Source organism: Gavia stellata, chromosome 15, assembly GCF_030936135.1.
Source record: "Gavia stellata isolate bGavSte3 chromosome 15, bGavSte3.hap2, whole genome shotgun sequence".
Taxonomy (NCBI): Eukaryota; Metazoa; Chordata; class Aves; order Gaviiformes; family Gaviidae; genus Gavia; species Gavia stellata.
In genome coordinates this window covers 583,326-600,938 of record NC_082608.1, presented here as the reverse complement: position 1 = coordinate 600,938, position 17,613 = coordinate 583,326, and the positions used below count along the sequence as shown (strand labels likewise).

Genomic DNA, 17,613 nt, shown 5'->3' with positions numbered 1-17,613 from the left:
ATACCCAAAGGTAAAGCAAATACCTGATTTACACACTGAGCAAAGAAAGCGGTCCCATCAATACTATGGGGATTTTGCTTCTTAGTTGGTGTCTTCCAGTAATTTCCACGATGAGTCAGGCAGAAAAATAAAGATCCTGTTAACCACCAAAGTTGACAAGGTCAAGTCCAAGATAGGCAAAATGATCTCCAAAACCGGCTCCTCAATAGCTGTAGTCCGAGGGAAACAGCCAAGAGGTGGGAAACAGATCTTCTGGTGGGACTTACTTTCCCTTAGTGATAAATGGAGGACACTTGCTAGGATAGCACAGAGCTATCTTCTACTTTTTCCACACCAAAGCTGCCCAGCTGGCAGCAAAAGAGCACAGAAGTAGGGAAAGACTCAACAGGCACTGAGCCCCAGCTCTAAGTCTCCTGCGCACATTTACTGGGATGCTTTTAGCTTGACCGAATCAAACACAAGCACACAGCTGCATAAAGAATGCCCTCAACAAACACAACTTTTTATTTCTGTAGAAAACAAGATTTTTTTTTAGGAAGGACCAGCTTATGAAACAGCAGTTTGCATGTTAATATACATAAATACACAGGGTTACAATTTAGTGGGAAATACATTAGAAAAAAGCTTTCAAGTACACAAGATAAATGTAGTAAAATTGAACTATCCCCTCCGCTTACCTGCCTCAGAGAGAAACGTTTCTCAAATGGAACGAACTTTCAGCCATGATCTGCCAACAGATCTCTCCACTGGACACAAGCTGCAGGAGGGCATGAGGACGGGCAGGGGGCCAGGGGGTTAATATCCAGTGTTCGAGATTAAGAGCAGACTTACCCATGACAGTTCAGTCCCCATTCTCTCAACTACCAGGATGTGTGTAGTGTGACAATTACCCAGCCAGCACGTTAAGAGAGCTGCAAGAGGTAGGAAATACCTCCTTACTTCCATCTTCAGGTCCCTGGAAGGTTAATGCTGTACAGCTTCATTACCCACGACACCATGGAAATCCTGTGACCCTGGGAGGCGTTTATTAACAGTCACAGAAAGGAGAACGTGGTCCTGCAGTCACGGCACCGGTACTGCCAGGCAGTAAACACAACCGCTGGACACAGAGCTTATGGAAAAAAGCTGCTGCATGCAGGCGGCCTCTTGAGTAGAAGGAATAATGTTTACAGATATGGAAAAATAGCACAAATCATCACAGACTTCCTGAAGATTTTCCTGCCAAGACACCCTCAGCAGAGAATTCATAGCATCATTTAAATAAAAAAACCAGTTCAAATGAATTTGAAAGACATTTGCCACGTGCAGGAAGCCAAAAGGCTGATCCTTATGTCACAAACTTTAATCCGTTCCTTCTACTTTTTTTGTCCTATAGGAGTTTAGAGACCTGTTACATCCCATTTTATAAAATTTTACAAACCGAGGAGTAAAACTTATTAATCAGTCTCCAAGAGAGAAGGAAAAGGCATCTGAACAACAGATACTCCCTGATCTTGCTCTACATGCTCTCATGTTAAAACTGTTAAAATAAGCAACCTGTGCAACAGGGGTTGTGTCCCATTTCCAAGCCATGCAATGGCAGAGATCCCATGCTTTACTTCAGCTACTGCAAGTGCAAAGGGCAATTCAAGTTTTCCTACCAGTCTCCAAGACAAAAATTAAACATTTGCAAAAACGGAAACATTTAAAACTCTGTCAACAATTTAAATCAGAACAGTTTCTATCGGAACATGACATATTTTACACGTTTAAAAAACCAAGGAACTCAGGTTATTAAATAAGAATCTACACATCTTAAAAACGGAGAGGTTTTTTACATTACAGCCAGAAGTGTTCATCGTCCTATCTTCCAAAGCAGGAATGTTCATAAGTTATTTCTTTGAAGCGCCTCGCAGAGGTTTTGATTGGCATCTGGTTCCTCGGTCATCACCTCCACAGCCTCCCACTCCCCTGACCTGCTGGATTTCTTGATGGCCTCTACTACACTTTGCATGTACAGACCATCTTCAAAAGAGGCTGCCATAGAGACAGGTTTATGATCCCATGTCCGACGGTCTTCCTGGTCTTGGAAAGACTGCCGCAGCGCTTGCACCATGTACACCATTCCTTTTAGGTAAAGCAGTGGGATGTCTTTAAACCCCTTATCCAAAAGGCCCTTGTTGACAGTCAGACAGTCTGTAAACAGTAGTTCTTCTTGGAGCGCGGTGTTCTTCTGCCCATACAAGTCCGTCCCGCGAGCTATGAGGCGACCGGTAGACCCAACAATCATGACTTCATGGATGAATGATCCAGGCATGTTGAAGTTGAGAGTCACAGTGCAACAGACGCCCTCGTTCATTAGCATCTGGAAAAAGCAGAAGTCATCGCTAGTGACGTGGCGGATCCCGCTTATAGCTGTGTTCTGCTTCACAAAAGTCTTGAGCAAACCATGGACCTTCTCTGCTCTCCTGCTGATGAGGTGAGTTAGGAGGTCGATAATGTAGGTTCCCATTGTATGCAGACCACCTCCTCCCATCAGCTCATCACAGATCCAGTTGTACTTGTGGCTAAGCAGACTTCCCCCATAAACTCGCACGTCGCAGATCATCACGTTGCCCACGTAGTGTTCTTCTATCAACTGCTTCATCTTCACAAAGGCAGGCAAGAAACGGAGAACATTGCCCACGATGCTCATCAGCTTGGGGTAATACCTGGCAGCTGTGACCATCCTGAAGGCATCCACAGAGGTAGCAGCTTTCTCACAGATCACGTTCTTCCCTATTCCTGCAGCACAAAAAAAAAAAATAAAAAAATTATAATATAGCACACATGAGCGAAACATGCTCAGGTGCCCCAAAGGTTGTCAAGAAATTGCATTTTTAAGAGTCAGGCTTTCCTGCTGCAATTTCAAAGGCAAAAGTCTGAGAACTAAAATAGGAATGCCAAGTGCAGCAAGACTCAAAGCTGCTTCCAAGATGCTCCGGTTGCAGAGCTGACAAACTCCCACAGAGCGAGGCTCCAAATAAAGAGAGGATTTTTACATCATGAAAGATAAATGGCCAAATGGCATCACATGGCATCAAAACAAGACACAATTTGCATGTTGTAGCTATAAAATTATTTGAATGCCTGTACAGCCAGAGGAAAAAAAAAGTCACATACCCTGCAGGGAAGAGGTGAGTGAAGGGGAGATTTGATTTTCACTTTGCATTTCACCACCACTATGAATTTATTATTTTAAATACATTAATAGAAATGGGACATGCAAGACACTTAGTGGCCTGTGTACAAAATACAAGAATGAGAAATAGTCTTTTGGTAGGTGGATTGTTTTAAAAGCATCGCTAATTGGAAAGCAAAACATTCTGGTCCGCACGTACAGCCTACTCGTGCAATTAAACTGGAAGGGTGACTGTGTGAGTTACACAGATGAGAGCTGCACTCGCAAACTGACCCCACTGCGTTCTTATTCCTACCAATGCACTTTATCTTGTGCTCAGCCTGAATCAATAATTCATTTTTTTTAACTTTAAAGCAGAAATCAAGTAATACAAAAAAGCATCCCAGTGCAACCTTCAACCAAATTCCTACATTTGGTGCTCTGCTGGTATTCCCTCTTCTGCCCCCATCTTCAGTCTTTTCTCATGACGTGGCTTAACTTTTCCATACACATCTGTTCTGATAAAATATGTATCTTAAGTTGTTTTTTAGTGTAACAACCAGGGGTATACCTGAAGTCTCCTGACATTAACTGGTGATGTCAGACCTGAAGGTCAGTCATGTCATACCACAGTTTCTGCCTAAGAATTGCAGGAGTCGCCGTACATGGCGGTAGGCACCTCTCTGAAAGCTTCTCCTTACCCAGGAGCAGACTGCACTCCCTGCTCAGAACACCTTTTAGTCGACTCCCCAATGAGCAGACACCAGGTTGTCAAGCGCTGGAACAGGCTGCCCGGGGAAGTGGTGGAGTCACCATCCCTGGAGGTATTTAAAAGACGTGTAGGTGTGGCGCTCAGGGACACGGTTTAGTGGCGGACTTGGCAGCGTTAGGTTTACGGTTGGACTCTATGATCTTAAGGGTCTTTTCCAACCTAAATCGTTCTATGTGTCTATGAGCACAAGCGCTTCAGCTGGTCTCTCGCAGGGGAGGGGAAGCTAGATCCCACACTGCAGCTCCTGCTCCCAGCGCTCCACCTCCTGGCTGCGTTGAGCGAGCCTTCCAGGAACCATCCCAGCGGTCCAGGGGCCAGCAAGCGCCCGTGACACATCGCTGTGCCCAGCTCAGCCAGGGGACAACTACAGCTAAAGAAAACTCTGAACCTCTGTTTCTAATAGCCACAAGCAAAATCCAGTCGGAAAACGCCAAGACTACAATTTTTAGCAGCCTCTTCCAAAGAAATCCCCCAAGTAGACGTGACTCAACAGAAGCTTTAATGAACGATGGGTAAGGTCAAACTCCCCAGGGACACCCTGGCTGCCCACTGGTAACCCCCTATGTCAGGGACCGTTTCCGACTCTCCTGCCCCCAATCCTGCTGCTGAGACAAGGCACAACATTCGGTTCGATATTCTGCAGGGCTAGCTGAAGCATCTTAAGATGAGATGCTTCAGCGCCTGGTTTACCTGCCTTCTTGTTTAAACGGCACTTATCTCAAGCCAGGTTACAGTAAAATACAAGCAAAAACAAAAAGCAAAAGGATCTTCACAGCATCCTAAGCAGATGTGCAGTTCTCAAAGTTTGCAGAAAATAAAAGCAACTCTCAATCTGCGTACACACGTGGTACAGCTCTGCAGTCAGCGCTCCACCGGTGCCGCTCTCCCCCTTCCTCAACCCCACCGCCCTCCACCATGTATTTGGCGGTACAGGAGCTGGCTCTGGGTACAAGCCCAGCATGGAAATATTCACTCATCTTGGCTCTTTTTCTGGCAGGTTATTGCCCCCGAGTTGGCTCTCCAAGGAGCCTGACAGTGTCCAACACAAAAGGGGCTGGGTCCCTGCAGCAGGGGACTGAGAGCGGAGAGGGACGAGCCAAAGGAGACCACCTCTGCTGTCCGGGGACAGCCGTTTCGTGCCGGGTGGTTTATCACACCGGGCCGCCCTTGCCCTGCCACCCACCCGCCCACTCTCATCCTTGCGTCAGCGCTGTGCTCTTTTTGCCAGCGTAGGCTGAGCCACTTGAGGAGCTAAAACTGACTGATGCCTTTTTTTGGGATGGCAGTCAGCGCAGCGCACTGACAGCTCAGCACAGCCCACCAAGCACTGCCGGAGTGCTAGGATGGAGACCTGGGTACACCGTAATGTCTCTGGGATAATCCCGCCATCACCCTCAGTGGGACATCCCCCCAGCTGTCCCCAAGCTCACGGAGATGGCCGTGCAGCATAGACAAGGGCCGAGTAGGAGATGGCTACGAGGTCCCTTACGAATGTAATCCCTTCTGTTTTCCGAGGCAGAGCAACTTAGAACCCTCATCTTGTTACTATTATTTTGATAAGGAATAACCTGAACTTTGTACCATGTTGTTTTCTTAAATCACTGCTGCAAAATTGTTGAGGTCCTCACCAGCTAGGAGACATGACAGCCACCACGAGAGCCTCGGAGCCCTCTGTGAGCTGGTTCAGCTCACCAACTGAGCCCAGTTTAGAAAAGGAAGCTTTCTCTTTCTAAGTGGGTGGGTTAAATCAGCTCACAGGTGGGTCTAAGCCCACAGAAGGGGCTGCATGCCTGGAAGGAAGGAAGGAAGGAAGGAAGGAAGGAGGTGGACCTGTGGAGTTGGGTTTCCCCATCTCAGAGGCAGTGAGCAAGGACAGCAGCAGCTCCACTTCCTGCAATGAAGCTCATCGCAGGCTGTCCTAACAGCAGGCTGCCTCAGGGTCTTCTCTGCGCACACCTCGGAGCGAACCCCGTCTGCCGGGAGCACATCAGCTTCTGCGGACCATCACTCCGCTGAAGTCCTCCTACTTATGGCTATTCAACTGGCTGATGCAGTAAGAGGGAGGGAAAAAAAGAGACTAAAAGGTCACCACTGCCAGGAGTCCTTAAACAAACCATCTACTCCCATGCTCAGGGGCAAAAGTACCCGCTAGATTCCAAGAATTTTCAAACCAATTCCTGATTTAGTAAATACACTAAAGATTTAAACAGAAGTCTTTTGACCCTCATTAATGTAATACAACCAAATGATGGCTTCACTCAATGAAGTATTTAAAGTGTGTTCTCATCCTATGGAATCAATCAAAAAAACAACAGGCAAGCCGAGACTTACCGGACAGCAGAATAAACTAGACTATTTTCTCCTAAAGGAATCTTACGTCTCTAGTCAGATCCACACTGTCCATCAGCACTGAGGCACAGGCTTCCCCTGCAGCTGCTTAGCCGCCCCACATCCAAAACTTGCCATACGTGAAGTATTTTACAGCCCTGGTTAATAAACTGCAAGCACAGAAAACACGCTGCTTTCTCATGCTACCTGGTGGATGCTGCCCAGAGTCATCACAGGTGCTGGGGAGGGACACAGCCCCCAGCAATTGTCAGGACCCCCCAGCCTGCTCCTTCCTCCTGGTAGGGAGGGTACCAGCGTGGGCAGGAGGAAGAAGGGACCACGCAGCCTGGTGGGGCCTTGGGAGGGGGAGCGTGCATGAAAAGATGGGAGAAGTGCACCCCAAACCTTAAAATCTCTCTGTCATCAATGTGCGTGGGAGCCGGGATCTCCTCTCTGCCTCAGGCTGGGGGCGTACCAGCAGCCCACGAGAAGGACACTGAGACCACACCGGACCCACCACTCCATCAAGGAGGTCCTTCATGTCCCAGGGGGGCCCGCTGAGCAGCCCGGAATAGGAGGCAGCCCACCAGGGCTCCTGAGGGGGAGAGGTCCTGCCATCCTGTGTCCAGGTGGGACATGCAGGTAAGCAAATGCAACAAACAGGGGCACCCATGCGCAGAGGTGTCCCTGCAGTGCAGTCAGGAGGGGACCGGCCGTGTGCCACCCAGCGGACCCAGGCAGTGTGAGGAGAGGGCTGGACTGGGACAGCATTCTCACCATGACAGCTACTACTTCACCTCTTTGGTTGTGTCTTTGCCTATCATAGCCACAGCTGCCCATCCAACACTTTCCATAAACAGCTAAAGTCCCCAGCCTGGTCTCCCTCTGCACGAGTTATAATGTTGACTCAAACTACTACGTCTATTTATCCCATGTAAGTATGTCCGTTGAACTGCAGCTGCAGTTCTCTACTCGCCTGAATAACGTCAGGTACCTGAGGTTGCACCTAGGAAGATGTACAACTGGCTGCTGTTGAAGCGTGCCGCACCATTGCTTTATCCACCATAAGAAGTTGGGAGTGTCTGAGCAGTGTTCCCAAATAACTGGCTGTTTCAGATGTACTTGCTTTGGGAGCCTCCCAATGAACAAATGGTCATTCCAAAACACACTCCTTCATTTCATTTCTTGTTTGCCTACGGTTTGAAAAGACCTCCATGCTACTTGCTTCAGAGTCAGGAAGCACAACATGCAACCAGCATTCACAGCATGCTTGTTCATCCTGTTCCCAGAACAGGAAATCTGGATTTGTCACAGCACAAAGCAGTGACAGAGCTCTTTCTGACTCCTTCCTTCATAGTTTACATATATGTGCTATAATTTGTAGGGACTCCACAAAATCAGGGGGTCAATGAATCTATGTTGCAAAGATGTCTTAAACGATGTAGTCAACCAGTATAAACCAAGAGAGGCAAGTAAAAGGTTCCTCTGTAGCCACTCTACAACCCATCTGTTTGACGGCTGGGCTCAGCATGTGCAGCAGCGTTATCTTTAGCATCCCGAAGAAATTTTACTCTGAGGACGTCTCACGTTCTGCCTCCCTGAACTTCGCCTCACACACAAACATCCCATGTTTTACATTCCACTCCAGCCGGTAACTCTGCTCTGTGCTCACCTAATGCAAAGATGGATGCATTTTAACTGTGGGACATGAACCACAACACAGACACTTTGTGAAATTAATTTAGTTCCTCTGAGATCAAAAGAAGCACAAATTTTAGGACAGCGTCTTGCTTTGCCTGTTGTGGAGATAAACCATAAGATTACACTGATCTTAATTTGAATTATCCTCTGGGCTTTGATCTGTTCTGTCTGGTTCATGAACTCAATCCAGTGTTACCGCTTCGTTCCCGTCATGCCAAAGTTGCACCTAGGCTTGTTTATGGATGTCTGTCAGTAAGAAACTTATGCCAGCAAATTGCACCGCCTGGAAAAACTGTGTGTGTGTCTCTCTCTCTCCCCTCTCTGCCAGAAACAAAAATGTAAGCACATTTAAAAAAAGAAAAAAGTATGTATTAAAAAGTATACAAATAAGGAATAAAAGTGTAAACACTTTAAAAACAAACAAAAAAACCCCAACAAAACAAACCACCAGTATCACTACACCACATCTGATCTTTCCTGAAGCCCAGTCTCTCGGCTTGTAAACACCAATCTATTGTATGCAACTCACAGCCAATAATTCTCCAATTATAAACATCACTGTATCAATCTGAACTTTCAGATAAAAGGTACTTGCCATCTTTGGCCCTACCCTGGTTTTGTGTTTCTTCAGAACGCTCAATCATAGCAAGCCATCCAACACTGGCTTAAAATATGTCACGACATACTTGGTAGCGGATCTATAAATACTGTTGTGACGAACCTAGAAAGCTGACAGACAAGGTCAGCACCATATTGGGTCTGAGACGCCTGCCTCAGTCTGCAGATCAGAATGTTTCAAGACAGACGGAAGTGAAGAATAAACCACCCTTTACTACTTCATCCATTGATTTCCCTAGCTTTTTCAGCTTTCCACTTATCTATCCCTGCAGTCAAGCATACATATCACCTCTGTATTTCTGCAGCAGCTTTATCCCCTTTTCCTCCTCTGGATAATGCCATCCTACGGGTTCCCAGCCTTCAAAGAAAAAAATCTGAAATCATTTTAGTTAATAATTCACCAGAGAAAGTTCGATCCTCCCCTTTTAGCCCACTTAACCATCAAGAGTCATGAGAACTAGTGAAACACTTACTACCTAACAAGTGTTTAAAAGAACTTTTAGCATATTTAAAGAAATAAATTCTAAGTTGCAGTTCAAATATTAAAAAAATCAGAATACCTTAAATTCAAAGGACAGTAGTCTAACAAGGTAAACAAACAAATCTAACAACGTAAAAAAAAAAAAAAAGGCCTGAAATCTCTCTCTGCATATCTAAGTGGCATTGCAAATGTTTGTGCGAGGAGCTGTTTACTTCCAAAAGAAATGACTGTCAAGCAGAGAGGCTAAGAACAACAAACCACCCTGGCTCACGTGGTTTGAGATATTACCTGTCCTAAAATTAACTCATGTGGATCTCCTGTAAACACAGTAAAAATATCACACTTGTTATTTACAGAATTACACGCAAACTCACACCCACGCTGTACTACGTGAGAGGACATTAACACTACAAAGTCACACGCTGGAGAATTAAGAAATGTCAGGAGGCCGGGGCAGTTGGCTCCCACCTCCCTGCCCAACCAGTTCGGGGTGTCATCCCTGCTCTCCCAGACACCTTCACCCAGCCCATCTTGCCGGATTCCTCCTGCTGTCCCCAACACCTCCTCCCCCCCAGCATCTGCCCTCCTGAGTCAGGTGGAAGGATTCCTCCAGCAAGTCTGCACCGGGGACCACACCAGCCTGCTCCGGACACACGGCTGTCCAAAGAGAGCTCCAGGTGGTGGCCAGGGTCACAGCACGCCGGCTGCAAGCAGCATCTGCAGAGAATTTAGGCCCTAACTCACAAGATTCTACTGAGTGCATGCAAACATTTTTTCAACAGGGAAAACAAAAAGCAGAGCTGAAGAACCCACCCACTCCAGGCAAATCTCAGTTTCCTATTGCAGAACATGGGAAGATTTGAAAGGAGTTAAGCGACTTAATCTGGGTTTTTTGTCTTTTTTTAAATGGCCACAAAACCACTTTCCCCTCTCATCATCATCTCTGAAACAGCTCATTTTTATTAAAACCACCCCACCATAAGTTCAGTCTGAAGAAGACATGGGATATTTTAGCCCAATTGGTTCAAGATTTGCAAAGCTATAAGCAATTATAAATAGTATTTTTACAAAAAATTCTAGGTAACCTTTCTCGCAGATGGCGCTACCAATTCCACACAAAACCTTCAGCACTGCATTTGCACGTTGGTGCAACCAGCATCGTGCTGGGATAACAGCTTCAAATTTCAATCTGCCAACGAGCTATGGATTTTTGGTCCAACTCCAAAGATAAAAAGGTACCTAGAGCCTTCACAGCAATTTGCCGAGTTAGTGGTGGAGGGATATTGATGCAAACCAAATCTACGTCCTGGTGCAGCAAGACATCGTCAGTCCGACTCGTGTAGAAGGAGATGTTCATTTCCTCTGCCAGCTGTTTGGCTTCCTCTTCGGTCTTCCCCCAAAGCGCTTCAATGGAGAAGCCTTCTGCTCTCAGCAAGGGTACCAGTACCCGGGCGGTGCTGCCAGTTCCAAACACACCCACTCCAGGAAGCATTTTCATTCTGCATTCATTCAAGCATCAGGCTCCACACGTAGGCCTTCGATAAAATGTTCAGCTCCTCAGCTTTCCGCTCCATCCATGGTTCCTAAAACGTGAAAAGTTACAAGCCAGAGTCAACAAAAAGCGTATTTTGATATCAAACACATTTAGCCTGAATGCTAGCTTCTATCTTTCATACGGCATTCAAAATTTTCAAAGATCCTAATGAAAAAACCAAAACCCCCAAATCCGTAGAGAAATAGTATTAACAGACAAATCAAAGAATCCTATTGCAGAAGAACGGTAAGAAAGCAGCTTGACAAGTCATGAGCATCTCCTGAGCTTCAAAACTCAGGATGCACATACAGAAACACACACAAGCATGCTGGGACAAACCAGAGACGGCAAGGCACAAACTGGGAGCGACAGGAAGCGTCAAGGGGACAGGACATAGAATCTATCGCACTGGCAGTAAAAGCGGCGCCGCTGCAATTGCGATGATGTAAGTCTCTGAATGAGATAAAGGTTTGTGAGAGGAGGTAATATCTTTTGTTAGACCAACTGAGATAGCTGGAAATAATAGGTAAGGTTTGGGACAGATAAATCTTTCTTCCAAATTAAATACACAAAGTCAAAACAACTACTTGGAGCGGAACAGTTTTATGGCAAATAGTTAAGCCACTTCAGAGAATATCTAGAACATCCGTCCTGTGGGGAAAGCCTGGATTCACTGAGCTTGTTTGGCCTGGGGAGGAGAAGGCTACAAGGAGAGAGAACATCAGTGTTAAAATACATAGAAAACTGCTTTGGGAAAGGAAAAGGGCGCTCCTCTACGTCCGTTGTGGGTAGTTAAAAGTTTTACTTAACTCGGGACAGTTAAAAATATCTCCTTCTGCCCATGCCGTTTCATCTCCAGGAATGCAGGGTTTTGCACACAATTATTACACTCCCTACACACAAACATTTGGTTAAGTCACACTTCTTTTGTTCTTTTAAGTATTTCCTGGTAAATTAATCCCTTCGGATCCCTACTTGCCAGTTTGTTCTAGAACTGCTTTTGGCCCCAACTGGCTGAACTGCCTTTAGCATTCACTTGAGTACTGACTTCCAGGAGAGATGTCAGAAGCCTCCTCATTCTGTGACACCACAGCAACCTACGATCTGGCCTTTTGGAATTCTTACCTACTACACCCACTGTTGACCTTTTCTGAATGATTTTTTTTAGAAAGAAAAAGTTTTCTTAATTTTATAAACATGACAAATTCAGTTTTCTTTAGAAGCTTATTATGAAAAAGCAAAGATCATGTTTAAGAAGAGAACCGGTACCAACACCAGATCAACAACCTTCGGAAAAAATCCCCACAAGCAACAAGATTCGTGATCTATTTCAGAAAGAGTCACGCATCTCCCCATCCTAAAATACTCATGCTAAATTACAATGTGTGACAGCAAATCCTGACACAGCACCGGGAAGTACCAGCATGCAAGTCAAACTACCCACCGTGCAAATGCTTTGTATGCAATCCACATTTGGTTAGTGGGGGGGTGCCTACACTGACCAGCGTAACAAAACTGCAACCCTGACCGAGTTTCTAGCTATTGCGTAGTATAGACACTAAACTAGGAAACAGAAACAGCAGCGTTTGTGAATATCTATTTTGCAAAACACACACAAATGTTTACAGATGCTATAAAACACCTTATGAAAGATTTTCTGAATTGATTCAGTATGTTTTTTCCTTACTCTGTGCAAGGTCAGGTTTGCAGTGATACAGTCATTGTCATTCTTTATAAAGATGAACAAAGTTCATCTGAATTTTAAATTAACTCCTTTTTACCCGACATTTTGCAGAACACTCAAACAAGGACAGTATCCAAAGGATCTTGAAAATATTTACTATTCTACATAAAAGGGTAATTTACTGGCAGGAAGGATGGCTTGTATTCAGGCTTGTTTTCTATAAATGACGTGAACAAAAATACAGTCTTGCAACTGGACGGACAGTAAGTAAAACTGTTGAAGTCCCCCCACACCTATATTTGGCAGTTTAGAGGCTGGAAGAAGAAAAACTGCTTGCAGTAAAAAGAGCATCGTCTTCTTTTGAACAGACAGAAACTAAGCAAGGTGGAACAGGGACAAGGTGCAGGTGCGCCTGCTTGCACCAGATCGCGCAGACACGCTCAACAATGTCAAAATTACACAACATGACAGAAGTTTAGAAAAGGTTGAATTCTTTGAAAATGCTATTAAGAGCACACTGTACCACTTAACGTGTAATAAGAGACTGCTGCTACTCAGATAAGCCGATTTCTGTAACTTCACTCATTTTACTTTTTCCTGTTTCCCATCCAACTGCCTCTTAAAAATCTCAGTCAGGTGGAATTCATTTTAAACTCACTTATTCCCAAAAACGTAACGTGCTGCTGTGCCGGTGTCACTAGCAGCACAAACCCACAAAAGCTGGCCTTTGACTTCCACAGAGACCAGCTCTTGATGACAGAAGAACGTAAGGACACCAGCTCACCACCAGTACCACAACAAATCAAGAATTGGCCAACCCAGCCTCAGCAATGACTTCAAGCAAGGCAGCCACGCTCTCAGGGTATGAAGGCACGGTTTGCACATTTACAGGGCTCAGAAGGGCTTGAGACCCCCCCTAAATACTGCAGCCAGCAGGCTCTGCAGAGAGAAGAGGTGCTGACCAGAGGGCATGCTTCTCTTCCCTCACCTGAGAGCCACCCGCAGCCTCTTAGTCCCTCTCCAGCCAACTGGGAAGTCCTGGTTTGTCAGGACAGTCATAGTGGGATGGGTGGAGATGCCGAAGGGCAGCAAAAACACAGTCCTTGCACAGGGCAAGTCACAGAGCATATGTGGCGCAGGCAGAACTAGAGTAAACGCCGGAAGAGGTGTAACGGGAGGCTCAGTGAAAGCTTCCGAAAAGGGGTACATGCTGGTACACCCCCCCCTGCACACACACCCACCTTGCAGACACACTCAAGCGCTGGTGGATGAGACATTCCAGCCTCGGCCACCCTGCGGAAACAATCTGAAAACCCAGTGTATCAGAATGAGGCCACAGCTGAGGAGAGAGGCAGCTGTAATTAACAGTCTGCTAAGATTGAACAGAGACCCCAAAAGAACAGCACCGTGCCACTGCAGAAGTCCCCAGAGCACCTTTCTCTGGAGCTCTACGTGCATTTCTGACACTTCTCCTCTAAGGGCGGGGGGGAAAAAGCAGAACTGGAAATGACGCAGACAAAGGTGATCAAAAGCATACAACACCTTCTACACAAGTATGACCTAAGCAAGCAAAGATTCCTCGGCCTGGAAAAGACGCGACTGAGAGGGATGTCACAGAAGCTAATAAAGTCATGAGTGGCTCAGGATGGAGAAAGACCTATTTTTCACTGTTTCTTCCAACGCAAGAACAAATCAAATGGAGCTCAGAAGGCAGGATTGAAACAATCTAAAGGAGGTGGTTACTCGCACCAAACTTTGGTAAGCTGTGAAATGCCTTGCTACAGGGTACTGTGGATGTTAGCCATTTACAAGGAGTCAGAAGGGAGACGAGACAATTTCAAGGAATCCCCTGAGGGCCACATCTAGCACAAGTGGCTGAGCTGAAAACTAGATTCAGCAGAGCATGAAAACAGCTCTGGGAAAGAAACCCCTGAAACCGCGACGAACGCCAGCTTAGAATTAGGTGCAATGCCTAAGTATTTACTCTAGGACCCAGCGAGTCTAAAAACTTCAAACAAGTCTCACCGAATTAGTTACACAAATCATGAAAAGCCTTTTACAAGCCAATCTTTCAGAAAAGGAAAACCCTCATGGCATTGATATCTCCCGTGATCAAACGCTGGAATGAACACTTTTCTGAGGCCACTTCCACGGAAACACCAAAAGGCAGGGCTTTTATCTGGAAGCGAAAACCGTATTGAAACAGGTATCTCGCACGTCAGGAGATACAAATCAATCTCCTGTTTAGAAAGACGAAATAATCAATGCCTGCAACATCATTCTGAACTTAAACTTTCAAATAGAAGCACTTAAAGCTCTTTAATCGCGTTGCTAGCTGCCATTCCTTTTTGTGGCCACAAAACATTTCCATTCGTGTTGAATTTCATGGTATGTTTGGAGTCCCATCCAACAGTCACAGAAAGGAGCTGTTTGACTCTTTTGGGATACATCGCAACAAGCATTTATGTGATTCAATGCAATGAAAAAACTGATGATTCCTACAGGATCCAATTCAATTCCACGTTGAAGCGGTCAGGGAGTTTAGAAGGCAGAAGTCTCAAAAACTAAATAGCACAGACAAGGACTACAGTGCCCAGAAACCATTGTGGACCATTACAGATGGCCAAAGGTAGTAAAAGAATAACAGCCTGTGCCCAGAAAGATGCCAGTCAGAGTAACACTGGCTCTGCAAAAGGAAAAAGCGATTCATGCTTTTTGGTTCCAAGGAAGGTGAGGCACGTGGTGGAGGAGCACACCAGCAACAGCGGCACTGTTTTCATCCAGTTGGCCATCGCTGTTGAGTTTGCAAAGAAAGCAAAGACAAGTAACAAGGGCTGTACAAATAATAAAGTTGTTACTGATTGTGGCATCCTCATGGATCTTAAGGTTGCATGAGAATCTTTGACAAAACCTGCACAGGAACCATTCAGATTTTCACCCTGCAGCAGGGGTCTTACACCCGTGACGTTAATGCACCGCAGAGACCCCCTGTGAAAACAGATGCTGCCTCAGAACCGGCAGTTCCGCAAGGACCCCAGCAGAGGTGACTGAAATGCTGGTAGAGACTGGGGGCACCACCCTGGAAGCCAGCAAGGTCTCTGCAGGAATAGAGCTGGAGGAACTTCACTGGGCCACCCCGAGAAGCTGGAGGTCACCTCATACGTGAAGTCATTTTTTCCTGTTCATCCAGCACCTGGAGCTCTGTATGTAACGGTTCACGAGTTGATGTCAAAGAGACCGACACGCTTTCTTCACTAAACAGGCTTTTAATTCAGTGCAGGCAGGTCGGGCCATAACCCACGAGCCCAAAGCCTCGAGCAGCTCCCACCAGGCCTCAGGACAAGGCCGGCACAGCGCTCCGTCCTGCCCGGTCCCGCCCGGTCGGGATGTCCGGTGGCAAAGGCCCCTTTCTGGCACACCGCTTCCCGCAGGCCAAAGGCGGCAGCGAGGACCGTGCCAGGGGCAGCAGCAGCTGGAAGCTCGTGGAAACCAAACCGGCCCTCACGCTACCGCTGTGCCGCAGAGCTCGGGGCAGGGCCCCGGGATGCCCCGGCACGGCCCGCGGGGCTCGCTGCGGACCGGGGGTGCGGGGCCGGGGCAGCTGCTCTTTGTGTGGGGGGGTGCCTCACGGGACCGGATCGGGCAGGGCCTCCTCCCGCACCTCATCTCTCCTCATGGGGTTGGGCTGGGCCGGGCCCCCGCCCCACACGGAGGGAGTCCCGCCGACACCCCCCGGGCCCCTCCCCGGCCGCGCCCGGCCCAGCGCCCTCGGACAGGGCCGCGCCCCCCTCGCCGCCAAGCGGCCCCGGGGCGGGGGAAGGGGTGGGGGGGGCCGGGAGCGCCCCGAGCTGCCCTTACCTGCCGCCGGCCGGCGGAGGGGGCTGCCGGTGCCGCCCCGCCTCGCCCCCCCGCGCATCCTCCCGCCGGGCGCGCTCCCGCGGCGGCCGCTCGCTCCCGGCGCGGCGCGCGGCGACACCCTGCCTGGCCCGCGCAGGCGCAGGGGCGGCAGCCCCACCCCTTCGCCGCCGAAAATGGCGGCGCCCGGGGCGGCTTCCCCCGCCGCGTGGAGGGCGGCCTATCCCTCGGCCGAACAGCGGCGGTGGGGCGGGCCTTCAACCGACGGGCAGCGCCGACAGCCAGTAGGAAGTCGGCGCGGCGCCTCGTCCTCTCATTGATGCGCTCCCCCCCCCCGAGCCGCTGCTGAGGGGGGGATGTAGCGGTCCCTCCCGCATCGCCCCGCACCGGGCCCCCCGGTACCCCCCGTCTGCCTCGTACCGGGGAGCCCGGGCCCCGCGCTGCAGGGGCGGCCCCCCCGTTATAGCACATCTTGAAAAACAAGGGTTAAAAGCAAGTGAGGAGAGAAGAATGTAAAGAAGACGCTTCGCAACAACCGCAGCTGAGACATATTAGAGATAAGGACTGTCTGCAGTGTCTCCGCTAACCAGCAACAACGATTAGCGCAAGGACGAATCGTGAAAAAATAGAAAAGACTGCCAAAATAGTGCCCTAGAGTTAACTTGTCTCATTATAATCTCATTTTAATACTAAAAAACACACCTCCCAGCTAGAAAAGCCCCAACCCAACCAAGCCCCCTACTCTCGGAGCGTGCGTGGTGAATTAAAAGAGAATTATAACTTTAAGATGAAGTCAGAAAAGTATTAACCAATAGTTAATTAAGGGGTAGAACCAGGAGGTGTAACTAACTTTGTGATCTGTTTTAAATACCCGTCGTGATTTTAACCCGCTGTGCAAGCTTTGCGGAGAAATCCCCTTGCACCCGGCGCCGCAATCAACCAACGTCGCCTTTATAACTCTTTGGGAGTTGCGAAGTTTGCATCCGCGTGTCAATTTTGGCACCCCAGACGGGACCCTCTCTGCCCGCCTGCGGGACCGGCTGAGAGGGGGACATCCTCGGTGCGCCCCGAGATTTCTCGGAGGACCTCCCTCGCTCGCCCGATCACTGCAGGGGCAGAGAAGGACCATCGGCGGACGCGGTATGTTAAGGGAGGGGAAGCTGTAAGTGGTGAGGAGACGTCCGACGCGAGGTAAAGAGCGTTGGCGCTCGCCCCGGGTGGGATTCGAATCCAGCGGTGAGGGCGCGGGAATCCCTGATTGAGGGAAGCACACGAGCACGGGAATCCCTGAATAAGGGAAGTACACGATGGGTGCTCTTCGCTGAAATTGCGGGAGTACGGGATAGCTATCGTTTGTACCAACTATTATAACCCACGGGAATTGAAATTTATATTATTGTGACTATAATTGGTATTTTACGATAGTCATCACAACCTGTATACTCAAGAAGGTTTGTGCCCGGTACCGTGTTTGCTGTGAAAAGTGCTTCATTATACAATT

At 47.9% G+C, this 17,613-nt stretch overlaps 1 protein-coding gene across 1 annotated transcript; it reads right to left on the bottom strand.

The window, feature by feature from the left end:
• Positions 1-474: 474 nt before the first annotated feature.
• GFOD2 (Gfo/Idh/MocA-like oxidoreductase domain containing 2) lies at positions 475-10,603 on the bottom strand. The gene is made up of 2 exons (XM_009818194.2): positions 10,279-10,603; positions 475-2,763 (listed from the first exon to the last, which is right to left on the bottom strand). The coding sequence occupies exons 1-2, from the start codon at positions 10,535-10,537 to the stop codon at positions 1,865-1,867; spliced, it is 1,158 nt and encodes a 385-aa protein (XP_009816496.2). The 5' UTR covers positions 10,538-10,603; the 3' UTR covers positions 475-1,864.
• Between the last annotated feature and the right edge of the window lie 7,010 nt (positions 10,604-17,613).